The 21,008-nt window shown below is 38.6% G+C and overlaps 1 protein-coding gene across 10 annotated transcripts in view; it reads right to left on the minus strand.

Annotated features, from left to right (window-relative positions):
• tanc1a (tetratricopeptide repeat, ankyrin repeat and coiled-coil containing 1a) overlaps positions 1-20,949 on the minus strand; it is a 155,277-nt gene extending 134,328 nt beyond the window's left edge. For 2 of the 10 annotated variants that reach the window (XM_088930222.1, XM_088930225.1), the window contains exons 1-2: positions 12,827-13,351; positions 10,148-10,847 (exon numbers count right to left, since the gene is read on the minus strand). In XM_088930222.1, coding sequence (XP_088786348.1) covers positions 10,148-10,150 — 3 coding nt within the window. In that variant the 5' untranslated portion in view covers positions 10,151-10,847; positions 12,827-13,351. Of the gene's footprint in view, positions 1-6,771; positions 6,875-10,147; positions 11,058-12,826; positions 13,352-19,401 lie in introns of those variants that run through there. The other 8 variants (XM_088930215.1, XM_088930219.1, XM_088930220.1 and 5 more) reach the window with 8 other exon arrangements.
• Between the last annotated feature and the right edge of the window lie 59 nt (positions 20,950-21,008).

Genomic DNA, 21,008 nt, shown 5'->3' on the forward strand with positions numbered 1-21,008 from the left:
CCACCACCACCTCCACCATCACCAAATGAAATTCTGAAAAATTTGATCCTAAATCTTTTGGGAACTCCTTGGGTCACTCATAGATGATGGTCTAATTCACTTCAAATCGTGCCCATTGCTGCAATCAATATGTATTAGGACCATTCATTTCCAAGATGTACAGTCTTTTTCATTTTTAAAATAAATTATTAAATACAAACACCAGCTATCAATCTATCTGTATTTCAACACACAGACCATTCATCACAAAGGCAAAGACAGAATGAGGTCATCTACCTTAGTTCCTGTAGAAATGGTTCACGCATTGCTTGCAGTATAATTCCCTACCATCAGTCACTTTCCATGCAATAATACTCTTGCAGTACTATTATTATGGAACACACTTTCACCTTGGCAGAGAACTCAAAACCAGCAATTTTCAAATTCATGATCCTAAGATTACCCAAAATGTTTCTAAATGTGCTTAAAAGACCTGCGACTCCTCCTCGCATTGGGCTGTTTCTTACAAGAACCTCAGCAAACCTTTCCCGGGACTCAGCAGGTAGAAAAATAGTTTTTCAGATAAATTATCAGAAATAATCTGAGGGAAATGAATTATGCACCATTTCCTGTAAAAGTCCCTAAAGCAGATACAAGAGTTTAGACATGTTCACAGAATAATCTTTACTACTTACAGCAGTGACACCGTTAGCCCTAAGGGGGTGGAAAGTATGTCGTAAGAAGCAAACTCCTACGATAAGGATGATAATTCGTGTGAAATTTCAGCCGGAATGTTTAAAACAGCCATGGTGAACAACGCAATCAAGAAACATCTTCCTCAAGAATGTTTGAAAATGCTGTCAATGTTTGAAAATGCTGTAAAACAAATTCTGGAAAAAAATAGCTTGAATCCAGTCAGAGACTCAACTCAATATGACAGCATTTAAGTGAAGAAAGGACCAGGCTGTCTGCATAAAAACTCATGTTTTTAATATTTTAGGATTCTTTTAATGCAAATTAATACATCTGAGCACTACAATATATTAGACAGAGGCAAAGTTTATCCTGCAATGCCACTAATTTACTAAGGTACAGAGGGTTATGAACTGTATAGTGCCTCTTCAAGCTACCATTACCAGCTTACTCACCGTAGGCCACATTTTACTGGAAACATTTCATGTTTCCAATAATCTGACAAAACATACTGAACCTTGAAAAAAAATTGGGCAGCATGTGTACCATAATTTCTTTCTTTCTGCAAAAACATAAGAGAATATACTGTATATAAATCAATGGATATAAGTAACCAAAATACAATATATCTCAAAGATACTCCTTATCCTAAACATTCAACAACAAAAGCAGTATTATCTAGGTAGGGGAAAAAATGGAAAGGTCACTCAGGTTTGAATTCCTGTCTGTACACATACAGAAGTTCACATAGGTAGCTGTGTCAGCATGGGTAGGCTGCACAGGAACAGGTAAAGGTTTATCCCATGCTGAAAGGAAAAGAAAAGACACACAATGTTTCGGCTATGGAGTCTTCTTCAGGTGTGAGGAAGACTCCACAGCCAAAAAGTTGTCTCTTTTCCTTTCAGCACGGAATAAACCTTTACCTGTTCCTTAGCACATTCAGTATTAAGTTTCCTGGAGTTATATTTACCTTGTCTATCAGGTTTCCTTTATTTCCAAATCGACGTTTGGACTGCAGTCACGTAAGGGTGACTCTTTTGAGTTGATTCAGATAACTCTTAGAAACCTGGTTCACTGAAGCACTGCCTCGACTGGAAGCAGAGGCATTTTATTTGTTTTCCAAACCTGGACATAGATATGAGCAATACTGCTTTGAACTCAGAATTATTTCCAGAAGTACTTGCAGCTGGTTTTCATTATTTTTTAACAGTATTAGAAACTGTCAATTAAGATCAGATTGTATGTATGGCTTGAGCAAAGTACACAGCGTAAGCCATTGGGCCACAGGGTACCATTAACCTTGAAAGCAAAACTAATGTGTACATAACACCTGCTGACGTACAGATCTGTGACTTTTGTGCTAGTGTTATGTACAACTTTTGGAACAGATCCTGAACATCCTATAATCTGAATAAGATTAAACATTAATGAGCAAAGTTCAAAAGTAGATGCTTTCTCTTCATGAATGCGGTTTAGGTTATTTGATGTCTTTAATCATAAATTAGAAAGCCTAGGTTCTGTTTCACGCATAGGAAGATAACATTTTGGTGTGGCCAGTGCTAAGGTAGATAATAAACCACAGACATGCTGCTACGTTAATCATATAAAACGCCATGGTGACTTTTGATTTTTTCATTGCTGCATATTTTTAAATTAAGGTATATTTTGTAATGAACAGCATAACTGTTAATTACAATTCTATGGCTTTTTCCTAGTTGGTTGGGCACTATCCCAGAACCAATTTACACAACACATGCATAGCACGATGTACAAATACGGCTACAAACTATAAATCATAATACATGTGGTTTCAAAATGATTTTTTGCATTGACAAAACGCACTTGAACTGAGACAGTTCTCACAAGGTGTCTGAAACAACACCCTGGCAGTCTCTCTCTCTACCCAACATTTTGCTGTTCAAAGAACTTAAAAGCCCAGAAACAAAACTTACAACTTCCAAGCAAATGAGATCTGAAGAAAAACTAGAAGAACAAAAGAAGAGTAAACCTAATCAATATGACTTGCTGTTTTATCCAGCAATTTCCTGAGGGCAATCAGCACAACATGATAATAAACATATTTGGACACAGCCCAGCTCCTAAAACTAGGGTAAGTCTGAGACTCTAATGTAATTACACAGTGTGCCATACTGTGTGGATACCAGTGTTAAATAATATCAAATTACTAACAGACAGTGTTATCTAGAGATTAGGTCATAAACAATTGAAATACACAGAAATGCAGAGCACAGAAACACAAAACAAACTGAAATTACTGGTGTAGACAATGCTTAAAATATTATCCTTTTGTAAAGTGCAAGAAATCCTATTACACAGCAACCAAGGGAAACAATGAAGCACCAAATTGCAATCAAAACATTCTCTCACCCGGAGGATGAATAAATGTAAAATCGTTTATCACGAACAATAATATTTCTGGGCTATGTAGTGCGGTTTTCTGAATCATTCTAAAACACATATTTTGAATAATGCAAACACAAAACGGAAAACCTCACAATAACCACTAAGAACAAGCAGCTTGTGTTATCATGAAACTAAAAAGATTTGCGCGAAAGCTCTAAAAGAGATCAACTGGTAATTCCAAGCATATTCCAGCAGAGTGCAGTGGAATGGACATTACTGGATATCACTGAAGACTGTGTGAAAAGTACATAGGTCATTCTGTCAAAAGAGCCAAGCTTGTAATCTCAAGTTAAAACTTATTATCAGCTTTCATTTCAAAATAATGCAATTCAGGTTAAAAACAACACCTCAATGGCATGAAGATGTTAAAATAGGACATAGCATAACAGGCTATTGCATAGAGAAAGGCTACAAAATTTACTTTTTTAAAAACAGGGAGCATGCATCAAATGCCACAGATTCTGTTGCTCTTACTGAGTGAATTTCAGAGGAAATCAATGAGCCCACTTTTGCACCTTTCTAAACTTTGGTGCAAATTATGAATTTGCTACTTTAATCACGGTGCCAAAAACTCTTTTAATATTCTGTCAAGGTGAGAAAGGAGGAACACTGCAACATTAGTACAACACACCAAACCATGTCATAAAGGCATATCTTTTCAGAAGATTTGCAATGTTGGATGTATGTTTATGGTGACTGATCACAAGGAGTTCAGGAAGCTACAACAAAAGCAGATGAATCCACCTTGGATTCAGACTAGGCTAACAGCAGGCCACAAGAGCCATACTGTCCAGCTACTTTACCGTCTTGTCCTCCTCTGTCTTTAAGACAAACACCTGTCCGCTGCCAACTGGCCTGAGAGCACAGGAATTAAAATCTTGACTCAAGACGCCAAATACTCTTGACTCTTGAGGGAAAAGGAAAGTCAGCGGGAGGGGAAAAAAACAGTCTAGTTCCATCAGGGTGAGAAAAATGCACAAACTTTGAGAAGCAGGACAGGTAGCGGGAGAAATGAGGGATGAAAACAATAAATTGCAGATGGTTTTAAAACTTAGTATATGAAAAACGTCCTACTACATAATATGGAACCCAAGGCAGGCTACAACAAAATAAGCAATAAAACCTACCACCCACTCTTACAACAAAAGAGACTGAAGCTCGGCCAAGTGTGGTAAGTGTTAAGTACTGGATGCAAGCAACCAGGAAGGAACAGCCAGACCAAAAATATTTTAATTTTTCATCTTGTGGTTCACATTCAAGGGCATTAGGATTTGTTGCACTCTGTCCAGAGCATGAGAACATCGGACTGAGACAAGCCAAAGCCCACTTAAAACTACATCTTCAAAAGCCTGCAAAATTACATGGAAAAACTGAAGAGAGGTCTGACCAGGGATGAATAATGCTCCAACTAGTCCCCTTGAGCATCGCTACATTATAATAATAGAAAATTGTGTAAGGGTATGCGGCATTAAAAAAAAAAAACGTGGTTCAACAAAGAAGGGACGTGTCATGTAAAGAGGACTGGAGCTGTCACTGGGCTGTGAAGGCCAGTCCTTTTCTCCACAATGAACCTTGCAAAATAGCTCCAGCGCCATTAGCGGGTCTCTATTGTCGGAGAAGAAAACATGCAGCAAACAATTTACATTTCACAAGCATTTAATCCCTTTAATGACAAAGCCGGTCTTTCTTGTGTTCTCAAAATCATTTATGTAAATGAACTGGCTTGGGAACCATGTAGTTCATATCCTGGAGAAACCGTGAATGGGCCTACTGCAAAAGACTTTTTTTTTTACACATCACCCCCACCAAACTTTCACTTCAGATTTTAATACCAGTTACATGTTTGTTTTTTTAATACATAACATTTTTACTTCAGTATATGAATTTTCAAAAATCTTGGCCGTTCCAACCAATGTAAAATTCTGTTAAACTAACAGATCTGTTCCTGGTCTGTTAATAACATAACACCAGCTGCCTTTTGGCCATGTTTTGTAGTTTAACAACTCTTTTAATTAGGTTACTGACATATCGTACCCATTTAGTACCACATTTTTAAGAGGGGAAATGGGGATTTAAAAAGCCTGCTACACAGCATGCACTCCCACACTTCAGTGAAAAGATGAAAAAATTGACTTCACCCTTGATTTCATACCGCCTGATGATCAAAATGAAACCTGACATCCCAGCAGGGAAGGCTTCTGTAGAAAGTCTTACAAACAGCTTTTTTAAAAAACCACCTGGATGACCAACAGGCCTCCCTCCAGAACCCATTTGTAGGGGTACAGTTGGGAATACTTCACAAACACACTGTCAAAATCAACTAGTACTCCCGGCTGTAGACTGTATCACAATCCTAACCGTCTGATTCCTGCTCTAACACCTCTCTAAGCAATGGTCCTGGGGGTAACGATTTCAATACATTGCCAAGAGTAAACACGACTCCCTGCTGTCTACCTCGTGTTATAAAAATGTTCCAGTTCACACTAACACAATAAATGACACATCAAACACAACCTTTTCATAGGGCGTTTCCTGTGCTACCAACAAGTTCCAGCTTCTATCCTGTCTAACCCAAAAAAGCTGACTCCCAGCCCTCAACCACAAGCGCAAACTCCAAACCTTGCTGACTGAGCGAACATTTCTTCCCTGCAATGTGTCGCTTTCATGGTACTGTCCAATGTGCACTGTACAGCACTGTCCTCCCTTCTGTAAAAAAATAATTTTCACACTATATGCGTTTTGCTACTGAAAGCAAATTAATGCCTGCACAAATTTCTGCACGTCTTTAAAAGGTTTCATACACTAATAACAATGTACTATTTATACCCTAAACGCATGCAGAATAACGGATTAGTTTTCCAATGTTAAAAGTATTTCCACGTAGAATTAAGATTTCGATATTGATGTCCTTCTCTCCCGTGCGCTATGCTTTGTAGTATAGTATCGCTAGTGGGTAGACTGCCCTGGTATTACTACCGGTGTGTCTTGGCCTGGATGCCACATGCCGAGATTAACGGGAGTAACTAACGTCAAAAGCCAGGTCAAAGAATTTGGCGCAACAGCAAACGTATTTAACTTAAGCGTCACCCTTTTCATATTTACCCAAGAATCTTCATGCACCGTTACCACTGCTGAAACACATGGTAAGCTAAGCATTTTGTAAAATAAAATAATTCTGAAAGTGCTTATAATTAATTGTGCAATGCAATACAAACATTTGATAGATTAACCGACAGCAAATGCCCGCCACGTTCAGGGATGAATTCAAAACTCAATACCACCGCAAAAAAACTTGTCTTGAGTTGATCATCCTTTCCGCAACTACAGTAAAACATTTAAGACTGAAGATGTTAAGAGAAAACCTGCTTTATTCTCATCGTTACCCTTAGTCATCACAGTGTCGATCCCGAGTTAATTTTTAAGAATGTTAACCTTTGTTGCTCCCTAAAATCGCCGTAAAAATAGCTAACCCATTTTTGCTCCGAGACATGTTTCAACACATTCCTCACCTTCTGAGACCTCGCAAAGTGCGCCGATCTAATCCTCAACTTTTTTTTTGATCCCGTAGAAATGAAACAGCAGACTATCAGCACAGACGTGAAACTAGAAAGCGCAAACTCCACTTTAACGCCGTCGTTTATGCATTATGGAAATGTTTCAGGGGGAGAAAATTACCTGTTAAAAACCATGTATCGCCCGGCTGAAAAGTTTCTTTACGCTTATCTCCATATGAATCCCCAGAAGGATCCTGGATCCTTGAGCTCCTCCCTCACAAGCTAGTACCATGAGGTCATGGGGAAGGGAGCGCACAAACAGAGCTACACACTTTCCGTAACCAGGCAATCCAGTCCTACTTTATCGCCATGGTGCTTTCTCGCTTTGCATGCGGTATCAGGGGGATAAAGCTACAGGAGACGGGGATGCTTATTGAAATATCTCAGGAGCATGGAGTTTCTTTTCCGATAACTTTGCAAGTCAACCAGCAACGCTCTCGGCGCCTCCCAGTCATCACCGTCATTGGCTCAGTTTATTTCTTAATGCAAATATGAGTCAACGAGGCACAATGGAGGCGGTGTGTCGTGATTTAATTCGATAAAAACAGCAAAGACGTGATTTTAAAACCAGACCAAACAAACACACACAGCAGTGTTATCTGAAATGAGTGGTTTAAAAAAAATCCAAAGAGGGCCTTGAACTACACTGATCTGCGCGATTTAACACAGCTGTGCGATATTAATAATTTAAAGTGCATAAACATTTTTTAAACTTTGGTCGCTGTTTAGTGTTGAGTCGTTTTTTTTTACTTAATAATTCGGGAAGTGGTATGATAATCTTTCATTGATGTCAATTTTTGTTTTTCTTTTACCATATAAATCACTGTGACAGAGCTTTTGTCATTTTTTTTAAAACAGTATTTTTCTTACTTTCACTTTTAAAATACAATCTTAAAGAATCAAAAAGCCGGTGTAGTTTTCGGTGCTCGATGTGCTCTGAGGATTTTTTCATATAGGTTTCGTCAGTCGTGGTGTGTAATGGGAAGCTTTGATAAAGAGATCATTAAAATCAGTTTTTATGAGATATAATTTTATATGGATTGCCATGTTGTTTACAGAATGTTTATCTCTTTTATGTGTAGAGGTATTTCTTATCAACATAATTACATTTTGATTCTCCAAATAAAGACTATAAACTCGATCATCGTCAGACACCGTACAATTACAAAGTTATTTATTCTTAAATATAGTACATGTGTTTTCATTGCTGTACATCGGTATAAAATAGTCTGTATAGCGACATCATGAGGACGGGAGAAAACTTCAACTTTCTAAAGTAATCCTGCCTGTTTATAAAATTCTTTCCTTGAGGGATTTTTAAATGCATTGTAATTTAAAGTTCTAATACAAATATTGTCCATTGTTGTGGATATGGTCCATTTTCCCTACTTTGTGACTGCACTAAGTTGTTGTTTTTTCTCCCTGACTGAAGTATTTTTAGATACTTTTGTTTTCTTTTCAGTTACCAGGCATTTGAAAAACAGACAGTAATTGTCGCATTTCTTGGGAACCAGCATGGCCTAAAGACGAAGGGTCTGGGAGAAACGTTCCCTGGAGAGTAGGGGCGAGTCAACAAACATTGCTTAAATGGCTAGAAACTGAAAAGACCACCAACTGCTAACAGAAGAAGATGTACAGAGGACCGGATGTGTTTGACAACCACAGATGGTGTCTACAGAGCTTGTGATTTTTCAACCATAGTTTAGGCCTCAGATTTCACCCTTAGCCCTGTTACCTTTCTAGATGGCTGGGAGTGGTGGGGGGGAGGGGGTTGCTGGACGTTTTAAAACCACAGTGTCAGTATGGTATGGCCTTGCATCAGCGCTCACCATCAAAGCCGCACACTTATTGGGTATACACCCAAGTGAGGCAGCAGTGTTTATACAGATCCTTTTCGGGGCTACAAGCAAAGACACTGCAGCTGCCGCTCGTGAGTGATGAGTTAAAGGGTGCTGACCTACGGAATTCCAGCAAGGAAGAAGATGCTTTGTATGGATATCAGACGCAAGTGAAGAGACAACCCCGTTTGGAAAGAACACCTGTTTATTCACACATTACCCTTACGATATTGTGGTGCCCTCTGCTCTTTGCTTGGACATTTGATAGACCCAAACCCCACTGAGCATGTGAGGGCTATCCTTGACTAATCTATGTAAAGGTATCCCCCCCAAAAAATAACACTATCCAGCGCTCTCTAATACAATAATCAGTTGCACAACATCTGCACAATGTGTAAATTAATTGTCTTGTATGAAGCAATTCATAATAGGAATACTATGCGTTTGGACAATACTTTTCATCCCAAAGGATACTGTAGTGATTTATCTCTAGAAGGGAACTCACTGAAGTGCAGAACCCACTTGTGTGATACGCAGCAGCCATAATAAACTCACAGGCCCACTACAAAGCAGATCAGGTACAGATGTGAGAAACTGATTCACCAATTGAATTATGGTGGAACTTTACTGGCAAGACTGTGCAAGTCCAGAGTGGAATTTTGGCAGGACACTGGGATAAACATCCATACTCTTACATAAAAGTGCCACATGATCATTATTGACTAAGGAAGGTAGTTAGGGCTTTGTTTAAATGTTTCATCCAAAGGGCAACACCTCCTACAGCATATATAGCCAGCAGCTATATCACCCTGCAACTCACAACTGGCAATCCACTGAAGCTAACAAGGTGTGAGCCTGGCCTGTTCTGGGATGAGAAAGCTAAGGTTGCTACTGGAAGAGGTGTAAGTGGGACCAGTACGAGTTGCTTATCCTGCTGTCGGTGTGGATCCTAATGTCCCAATATAGCTTGATGGGGAAACTATTGTTAAAAAGGTGCAGAACTTTGGATGAGACATAAAACCAAGGTCCTGACTCTCTTTGGTCATTAAAAATCCCAGTGCATTTCTTGAAAAAAGTAGGGGTGTTACCCCAGTGACCTGGCCAAATTTCCTCCTGGCCTTTACCCATCATGGCCTCCTAATAATCCCCATCTATGAATTGGCTTAATTACTCTGTTTTCCTCCTCACTGATAGCTGATGTGTGGTGAGCATAAAGGCACACTATGGCTGCCTTAGCGTCATCCAGGTGGGGCTTCACAATGGTGGTGGTGAAGGAGAGTCTCCATTACCTGTAAAGCACTTTGAGTGGAGTGTCCAGAAAGCGCTATATAAATGTAAGGAATTATTAATTAATTATTACAGTGTTTCCCCCTCTGCATACTGGTGTGCTGGTTTGGAAATTGTGGTACAGAGGCATCAGCCATCTATCTCCGTGTCAGCACCTTCTTGTTTGGAATATTTTCAGCAACACTCATTTCTGCTTACTACATTTCCAAGTTGGTACTGACGCTACCACTCTACCATTCGTAGGAGGCAGAGTCTCAGATGGCTATTTCTGTAGTTAAATGTTTTGTTATTAAACAAATCAGGAATGTAAGGCATTTGGGGGAGATTCAAAACAAAAGAGAGACTTCATCTCCCTTAACAAAGGCCTCTTACCATTATTCTGAAGAGCTGCTGGGATTATTAAGCATGGTTATACTCTGCAAAACACAAGAAAATAGGAATGTGTTAGTTTCAAAAGGGTTGGTATTGTGCATTTACAAAGTATCAGCAATTGTATGTTTAGCTGTAATTTCAAATAAGACAAAATGGCAAAGGCCAAATTTGAGCAGGTTTCTTATTGTAGTTTTGCAATTGTACATCTCTTCCTTTTACTCAGGTCGAGGGGTTTATTTTATTCTGATTTATTACAGAAATCAGTCAGCTGACCCATTGATTTTCAACCTAATATTTTCTGCTTTTCATATGCCAACAGTTTTGTCCTACCATTCAAACCTTAGCAGGCACAGCCCACGGAAACTCCAACACACACAGCAAGAGGGTTTGGGGAAGCTGGTTGTGAACAAGGTCGCAACTATGTGAAAAAAAAGGTGTGGCAGCCCTCAAGTGGCTCAGATATGAAGGGAGTTCGGCTGGACTGCAGGTTGAGCAGGACGAACACTGTCATTGTCCATCTGTGACCAGGATTCCCCAAGCACTGGTGCACAGCTGATCCAGCGTCAGAGCTTGGGTGGGCTGGAGATAGCTGTTGATGCACACCAACAGCCCCTGTGACTTGTCTGGAGCCTACAGTATGTCTCAGCTTGTCATAGTGTTGATGCCAGCTGCATTGCTTCTCCTGTTGATGTGAATTCTGCTGTAGGAACAGAGGAGCACACAGTGTGGAAAGTGGCAGGTATCTCCGCCAGGCAACTTTTCAGATGGAGGCATGCATCCCTCCCTTGCTCATATGAGCGTAGTTAATGCCAAGTTTATTAGCAATGGGCAGTTTTAATTTAGGCAAAACAGAAAAAACATTGGTGATTGCACATCTGTTTCAAAATAATTAAATTACCATAAGGTATTGCACATAAACGTTCTATGAGTTTTTAAAAACAAATGGCAGATTTTATATTTTGTTGTTTGTTTTGTTAAAATGTAATTAAAATGTCTAAGAAAACAAATTTAAGGCATACATCTTAGCCCTTCATTTCTGAAATGCTCTTTAAAACTGAACACATCAATACATGCTGAGCTGGCCTAAAATCACCAATAGCTGTTATATTAATAAGACACCTGGATCTTTTAATCCCACTTATGTCAGCACAAGCCCAGTATATCCAGTAAGCGTGTGCCTGCATTACTCAGATCAATGCGGAACTCTTGATATTTACATTATTCATATACAGGTAACCAAGTAAACTCCCCATATATAATGAATGCCTGCAGAGAGATGTAAAACAGAAACATCCAACAATCCTTTATCTTTTGTTTTGCCTTCCATCTGCTATAAAAAAAGTTGGCGGAGTATCAGAGAGCTACTCTAGAAACATTTATTTTAGGCTACATAACATATAACCTCAGAAAGTGCTTAAGGACATTATGACCTATCTCTGTGCTAAAGGCCTTTTTCTTGGCACTGACATCAGATTACTCAATCATTAATAAAGAAAACAAAGATCCATACATGAAACAGAATCTGGAAGAAAAAAAATTGAAACCTGACCCTTTAACAAAACTTTCTATATGATAAGTTTCATCTTGTGGACCAGCTCTCTCAGGTCCTGTGCTTCCAAATAGAAGTCTTCATTGTAAGTGCTTTCACAGTCCTCTAGTGCACTGTTCAAAGGGCTCATACTCTTACTGCAGTGTTCACCATAGCACATTTGTCTTAAAAAGATCACAAGATTCACGTTTTTGGGGTTCTTGGCAACATACTTTTCTTTTTATTTGAAATGTATACTGGCTTCTATTCTAGAAGATTTTCTTTAAGGCTCTTGTTTCACCCCCTAGATGAAAACACAAGGAAATCAATATTTCATTCCTTCATGTTTTATTTTTTGCTACTCTGTAATTCTCTGTCTTTTTTATGACCCAAAAATACCTTATTTTCTAGATACTTACATTGGCAGAGTAATCTGATTTACACTTTCAAATCAGCTTTTGGTAACAGGCAGTGTCTTACAAGAGACTGTAAACTGTGTTTTTTCCTCATTAGTTCTCTGTAAGTACAACACGGTGACTGGATTAACTTCTGTGTTAAGACAGCATCTTTTCTGCACTAGATGTAATTGAGTTACATCAGCCTTTGGTTTTATTTTTGCACAACAGTTTTAGTATATTTTGCATTGTAGAAAAAGGCTCCTTTTAAACATTTTAAAACTTTTTAAATGTTCTGAATACAATTATTCTATGTAATATGTAAGAACACCAAGTTAACTTGGTAGGCAAAACACAGTCTCTCCAGCTGTACAGCTTTCCTAGTAACAGGACACACTGGACTGCCATCATACTTCATCATTATATAAAAGGAGAGATGGTTGCTAGACTACCAGTACAAAGATAGTAATTAAACTAAAGATCACAGTGAATAAAAACAAATAACTGTTCTCCCATAGCATTTCCAGGCATGTTGTTTCCAAACATTTAATTCTCAAAGCTGTACTTAATATAAGATAGTGAAGGTGAAAGATTGTGCTCCCTCACCTCGTTGCATTGTGATCTTAAATTTTCTCCTACTCCCTCTGTACATCATGTGTTGTTTCCACATTTCTAAACTGTAATACGTGCTGTATGTGTACACTATGCACTTCATAAGGCACTTTTTTAGAAACTGTAGCCTCTCCTTCTCTGTACCTTTCCTGCATAGCAGGGAGCCTCTGTCTAGTGGAAAAACAGATTAGTCGTCTGCTGTCAGGGTGGTAGGCTGCTGTCCACAATCTACAACGATAAGCTTGGTCTCATGTCTGCATAGATAACGGTTCAAGAGAAGGGACATGTTAAAAAACATCTCATAAGCCATTGAATCCTTCATATGATATAGATTATCGTTTGACTATTTGATTTCTTTTTTCAGCTTGAAAAATGCATGATTGGCCGAGGATACATTTTTGGCTTTTATCCCTCACTTCCTCTGGGAAGATAACCTTTGTAGTTTGAACTCTATATTACACATTTCTTTTATTTTTAGACTACATTTCATGGACATCTGAATTGAGTTTGTAATCAGCGCTGCACAGACAACTGATATTTCAGTCAAGACAGAAGCAAGGAATATATAAGGGGCCACACCTAAGGAAACAGCACTGTTTAATCACCAGAGGTAATGAAAGACCACTCTGTGGATTTTGTGTTTGTCATACAGTGTGCTGGACATTCTCAAAAGATACAGCAACACACTGACAGAATTCAGCTCAAGATTTGGAAAAAAAACAACAAACATACACTTTGCAAGTAGCACTTGAGAAAGTGTTATTTTAAAATTGCATAGTGTATTGTATGTAGGTCAGTACAGCTCTTGCATGTTTGATATTGATATTGATTATCCTGTGATTGACAGCACTGGGTGAGAGAAACATTTGGAATAACGAACTTTGTTTTAATAAACTGCAGATAGAGTACTGTTTCACATTTCAGACTCGTGGACTCAATGTAAACTATTAGGATTTTAAAAATTAAATTATCTGTTTACAAAATCTACATAAATGTACAAATCTGGCAGTCCCTTTGTGACTGAGGCAAATCTCTTGCTGAAATCTGTGGGCCACTGTGAAGACCATACTGTGCAGAAGGCTTGTGTGATCAGCAGTATTAATCTCTATTCTGAGACAGATTCAATTTCACCCCCTTCTTAATGCTTACCAAAACGTATTTTGACCAAATCACCACATTCTGCAAACTGGTATAGACCAGGAAAATTGTAACCACTGTAGATCTGCTAATGAAAGGAAGAATCACAGACCTTTTAAGGTAAAAAAAATTAACTTAAAAAATGCAACATGAACTGTCAAGGAGGGTAACTGTTTCAATCATATCTAATCGTAGCAAAACTCTTTTCCTGGAATGTAAAAAATGTAAGACCCTCTCAAGCATACCTTTACAGTGACTTATGTTCTCTTTCTCAAAATAGAGCAGCTTACAAAGGATCATCTCCTTGTTGGTTATTCTGTACGGTGTAGAACATGGGCATAACCTGACTCATTTTGAGAAGTGCTTTAGAATATCCTAACATTTCAGTCTGATTGTTTTAATATCTTTTGGATTTTTTATCAGGTCTCCTCATAATTCAGCTCAAGATTAAAAATGCAGTTCCTTCATCCTGTCAGTACAGGACATTCCCTTAAGCCCTGAGAATGCTCTTAAAACTCTGGTTGCTCTGATGCTCTGGACTGATTCCAGTGCAGCAATATCTCTTCTATACTATGGTTACCAAAAATGTGACACAGTATTTTAAAATAGGGCATTTAACCTTATATACCATCAATTTGTTTGCCTAGAAGATGTAAATTACATGTCAACATAAACACCTAAGTCTTTTCTATATTACCCCTTCTAGCTCAGTGCCCATTTTGTATAGTTTTTGCTAACTGCATGCAATACCCTGCACTTGTCTACATTAAACATCATCAGCCAGGTGTTTATTCAGTTTGAATTTTAATTAAACCCTTTTGAATTTTGTTTGCTTCTTCTGCAGTGTTTTATTAATCCTGCTAATTTGGAATCATCTACTGACGTGACTAGTTTACCATATCAGAATCTAGATCATTGTTATACATTAAAGGTGAATTATAGCACCTCAATCTGATTTTTCACCCCTTATTAGTTCAGTTTTCTATTTAATTACCAGTTTTTACCGTTGAAAGTAGCGTTTGTGCTGCTTTCGTTTTCGTGATATAGTGCCTTGTTTTTTCGGGGGTCGTGACGTTACTCAGCCACCCTACAATGTCTTAGGGAAAAGTTAACAATTCAGTGTTAAGTCTTGTGGGAAGTTACGAATTTCCAAATTACGTGTCTTTTGGCATCGAACGTAGAATAGTAATTTCGTGGGTTTCATACAAGTTTAAAAGCATCATGAAGGATCAAACAAGATCTTCAGAAATTAATATTTGAATACCTTCGCAGTTTTTATTCTCATGGCGCCGCCCTCGATATTACCCTTGGGGCGATGCATTTACTCCAACCTCTGAAACCCATACGTGCGTGCACGTTCTTCTGGTATGTTATGCTCAAGTCCGCTGAATATTTAAAGGCAAGGTAAAAGCTCCGTGAAGTTGCCCCCCTACAAACAGCACAAACGATGAAACCCACCTCATTCATTAGTGCTACGTTTTTGCTGGTTTGGGCAGTCGAAAGTTTCTGCTGCTTTCGTTTCCGAGATAGAGCACCTTGGGTTTCCGGTGATCACGTGACCATGCACGGCGACTTTGACCTTCAGTGACCCTGTCTGCCGAGTTCAAGCGCTCTGTTACAGTTTAGCTCGTACCCTTAACATTTTAAAGACAAAATATCCATAAACATATGAGCCTCCTTAGATGTGAATAATACTAAGACATGACGCACGCCAACAAGTTAACGATCTCTGACAAAAACCTGTGGTTGTAATGTATGTAAAATTACCGTGATTGTAAGATCTATGGTTTTTATTTTCTAAGACACATTTTCCTTTTCTTTCCCAACCATGACACGCTCTTGCCAAACGCGTAACTGTGGGATACCATTGCGACAAGACCTCCGCAGCATGTCATGATAGGGACCCCATGTATATCACGAACGGCGCCTTGCTTCCATGCCACCCTGCACCGCTGTCGCAACAAAGGTCTCATATCAGGACGTGATATACCCAGATAGGACGTGTCGCGATATATGGACTTTGTGTCGCGACATGGGGTTAGCATATCCTGTCAGGGTATGTCATGTCGCAACATATGGACTTCATGTCGCGACAGGGGGGCAAAGCATTTTGTGGGGGGTATGTCATATCGCGATATATGGGCTTCATGTCGCGACATGGGGGCGGGGCACTTTTACGGGGTATGTCATATCGCGATATACGGGGCTTCATGTCGCGACATGGAAGGGGGGGAGTTTGTCATATCGCGATATGTGGACTCTATGTCGCGACATGGGGGCAGGGGCGTTTTATCGGGGTATGTCATATCGCGATATAGGGGCTTCATGTCGCGACATGGGCGTGACCGGTTTTTGTGATATCGCGATATAGCGCCTTTCATGTCGCGACATGGGGCGGGGCATTTTTTGTGGGGGTATGTCATATCGCGATATACGGGTTTTAAGTCGCGACATGGACGGGGGGGGGGGGGGCGTTTCTCATATCGTGATACATGGACTTAATGTTGCGACAGTGGCGCCATGCCAGTGATGCCCAGTCGCAATGGGTATCGCGATGTGATCGTGGTGCGCGCACTCCTATCATGACATGCTATCGGAGTCGTGAACGCACTGTGGATGCCATGACATTCTTTGTCTGCTATTCAGTTTTGACCTCAGTGCGACTTCTCTTATATTGATCAGTAATTGGAAACCAATGGACGTGTTACTGTATATCCAGCGTGCCCATACAGCACACACGGTACACACAGAACTTCCGCTGTGGCGCTTTACCCAATCAGAGTGTCGATTCTCACTCTTCACCCAATCGCGGCCCGACCTGTTCGGGGGTTTAGCCAATCACAGGTCTGAGAGCTGTTCAAGCCAGCAGCGCCAGGTGGATCGGCTTGTTTACTGTCAATGAGAATTATTTTTTAAATTCTTTACTTATTTGCAAAATAACTACATAGGCTTGTTTTTTAACGTTTTTATTGATTCACAATGTCCCGTACTCTTTGAAATAAATACATTTTTTATTTGCAATATAACTGTCTCCGCTGCTTTCTGTAATGAATACATGGTATTTTAACCATTTTAATCGTATATTTAAGGGAAACACCTTCTGCTTTGTACTTCAAACATGAATAGAAATGTAAAGTGAATGAACATTATATTATTATGCTCGTGCTTTCCATTTTGTTTTTTATTTTTAAATTATATCGATCTGGAAACTAACACCTAAAATGCGAATTTGGGCTCTCGAGTTGTAGCAGCGGTAATTTGGAAACTGGCGTCTCTTCACTAGTACACAAGTAATACATTTTCGAGAACATGGTTAAAAATGAAAAGAAAACACCTAACCCAGTGAACTAACATAGTAACTCCTCCCTAAATGTAAGTGTTTATTCGTGTAAAGGCTGCAAAATCTGGGGTTAACTGATCAAAAGATCACAACTTAAAGATGTGGTAGTCGTGACTTTGCTGTTTTGTACGTCACAGAATGACGTCAGAGCCAGGAAAAGAACGCGCTATATTGAAATATATTGAAACATCCACCCCACCCGACCAGACAGACTCGGAAAACAAATTGCCCCCATTGTTTTCATCACAATCAGGAGTTGAAGTACCGAGTTTGTTGGTACCTGTAAACATCCGTGTAAATAGTTACGTGTTACCCGAAAAAAATAAGGCGCTATATCTCGGAAACGAAAGCAGCATAAACGCTACTTACAGCGACACAAACGCAGCACTAACGAATGAGGTGGGTTTCATCGGTTGTGCTGTTTGTAGGAGGACCAACTTCACGGAACTGTTCTCAATCCAAACACTTCTATTTCCCTGAATGCACACCACCTGCAATTCGAGAATTAATGTTTTATGAGGAACTTTATCAGAAGTCTTCTGAAAATCTAAATACACCATTTCATATGTTCTTTGTACAGTATATCCATAACTGATGTTGCTTGTTCAGAGAACTCTAAATCCCTGTTGACTATAATACTTCCACATAACAGATCCCTTTAATTATTTTATATTTAATTTTATACCACTATTAATTATATTGTTTTATTATAATATTACTATATATAATATTGTTATACAGTAACAGTAAATTAAACAGTAATTTTATTATATTATTAATTATAATACAATATTAATATTATTTTTAAATTATGTTTATAACCTTATATGCAATATAAGTCAGACTTATATATCTACAATTATTTGGGGCAGTTCTGTCACTCTTTTTATAGATAGGTGACATTGCAATTTTTTCAGTCCAGGTAAATTTAGACGTTCTCTTCTGAATAACATCTATTTCCTTCAGTACATTTGGCTTGAGTTCTTCTAGTACCCAAAACATCTGCCTCTTCTATTTTTTTTTATTAAATAAAGAACTTTGTCCTTCCACTGCCTGAGGCATTTTGTTGACTTCTTCAGTGAATACACCAGAAACATGCCATTGTTGACACACATTCATCCTTTATGGTTCCTAGTTGATGTCCTAGTACTTAAATAAATTTGTTTTTCTTCCATTGCAATATTTTTTCATCTCTCTCTTGGCTGCTCTAATAACCTGTTCAGCCTGTGCTTGCAGTTCATTTTACTGGTTTTCGTTATCTGCATCCTGTTGTTTTTAATCACTTTACAAATGCTCTCTTTTCCCTTATCTAGTTATCCATTTTCGAAATGCTTTATCGAATACTGGGTTGCATGCTAGTAAACTGGAGCACTTAGAGGAAAGTGTCAGGTGAGAGGAGAGAACATACAAGCTCCATGCACACAGCACCCCAGGAATTGAACCGAGGACCCCAGCACTGCAAAGCAGCAATACTAATCACTACGCCAGTGTGCCACCCTCTTTTCCCTTACACTTTTTCTAATTTATTTGTTGAATCACTTGGGATACTCTTTTTTTAGCTTTTGATTTACTCGCTCTTGGGATAAATCTATCATGTACTTCAAGCAGAACCTCTTTAAACCTTTGCCATCCATTCTATATTTATCCTTTCCCATTCTAATTCTCCTAAGCTGTCTCGTTCCTTCAAAGTCTTCTTTTGTGAAATTGCAGACATTTGAATTGGATTCAACCTGTACAGTTTCTGTATACTTCAAAGCATACCATATTATAATCACATTGTGATTAATTACCTTTGGGGTGCTCAGAAAAGTTAAACAATATTGTTATTTCTTAATTCATGAAGGACTGTTTGATTTATTCATTTAGATCCTGCCAATGCTAAGGTGTAAGAGGCTTTGGTATCCATACTGCAGTAACAAGTAAGGAAACAAACAAGTATTCTGACATCTTATTTGGATTTGTAAAGTGAAGAATCACTGTTACAAGCCTCTTTAGAGTTTGTCTTTCTGTCTATCCACAATGGATGTACTGCAACAATTAATTTAACTTTAAGGTAAGCACAGTTCATAAACTACAGGAGGTCGTGCTTTAATATTTAATAAGGCACACATTAATATTCCGAAAACAAATTTCTGTATCACAGAAAGAGTATGAAAGCAGGCGAGATGAAGCAATGTCATTTAACTTAAGCAAACTTATCCATATGAAGTTAGGAGTAAAGACATCAATTGCAAATGAATACCTCTCCTGCAGATGAACGTCCTTTTGGAACTTTTCCTCGGTATTGATCTGTATAAATACTGCAAAGTCTGACACACTGTCTCTGAGATGATTAATGGTGACAGGCTAAATCCCCTTTAAGTGCTGTGTGTTTAAGGGTCCTGGTGAATGTTCTGGAAGATTTTCCAGAACATCCTCTCTGTGGTGGTAAAGGGGTGAAGAGCAAAGCAAAAGCAAAGAATATTAACATTCCTGCATGTAAGAGATTAATTATATTAAATCAAGTGGAAAAAAAACAGATTTACAGAAGATTCACTAGTCAAACTTTAGCTTGAAAAAAATATTATTTCGACGATATTCTGCAGAGGTCACACACTAACACACGGCATTCATAAGTAGCTATCAATCCATTCATTTTTCCTGCAGATTCCATGACACTTACCTTTTACTCTCCCACCCTCAAATAAAATAATAATGATTTAACATGGCACTAAGCGCCTTTCTTTTATTATTGCTTGCACAAAAGCTGATCTCATCTGTGCAAACTCATCACTGTTGGTGACTGTACAGCTTCAATAAAAGATGTCTGGGCATGTAAAAGACTTCCTACAAAAGGAATACAAAGTACAAAGAAGTGTGGTGTGGAATTTATCTGGGAGCAAACCTTTACAGAGCTTTGGCACTGGCAGTAGTTCACTAAGAAATGTCATTTTCAAAGAACATGGATTGAGTGGATGGATGGGGAGAAGGTGGGGCAAGGTACATCAGCTGCATGATTAAAATAAATCAAAGTGTACATATTTTAGGTGAAAAGGGAGGCGGGATTAGCTGGCAGGGCAACGATGCTGAAAAATCAATATAAAAGCAGATGCCACATTTCACTGTGGCAGACTGCCAACAAAGGTGGTGCTTCTGAAGGTTGTGTGGAATTTTCCTCTCTTGTCCCACAGTACGGGTAATCTGGTCAGACAACAGCGGTTTAGAGCACTACTTTGAAAAAGGAAAAAAGGAAAACATACAGTACCTACTAATGTTACAAAATAAATCCACATGTGGAATTTGAATTAACATCCAAAAAAGATTGATTACGTATTTTAATACATTGTTTTGTATAACTTTGTAATTTAGAAAAAAAAACAGATTTAGTGTTTTACTACGACTATTTACTCAGTGGCTACCAGGTCTCACAAATAGTGTAGTATATGCATGTAGAAACATAACAATTTCTAACATTTGTATGTTTTCTGTATCACTGTATACTTTTAATCAGTACTGTACCACTTTTTTTTAACAGCAGACTACCTTTAACTTTCAGTTTGTGCAGTCGTGCTTTCTCTTCAACACCTCCTTATGGTTACTTTTAAATTTAAAAAAAAACTTGTGCAATTGCTCCATCTACTGGCTAGAACATTCCATTACTATATAAACGTATTAACATGACGTTTGCATGACGTAGCTTCCACTCTGCTACTCTTGTAAGAAAAATCTATTTTTTTCTCTTCCTGATCAAATGCTTTCCAACTGCTAGTCACGAGAAAAGGAGAAAAATGAACAAAAAGTAAGAATGCTTAAGTAGGGAGATGAGGATATTTGTAAAAACATACGTGCATAGCAAACATTCAAGAAACA

Source organism: Atractosteus spatula, chromosome 13 (assembly GCF_055471065.1).
Source record: "Atractosteus spatula isolate fAtrSpa1 chromosome 13, fAtrSpa1.hap1, whole genome shotgun sequence".
Classification (NCBI taxonomy): domain Eukaryota; kingdom Metazoa; phylum Chordata; class Actinopteri; order Semionotiformes; family Lepisosteidae; genus Atractosteus; species Atractosteus spatula.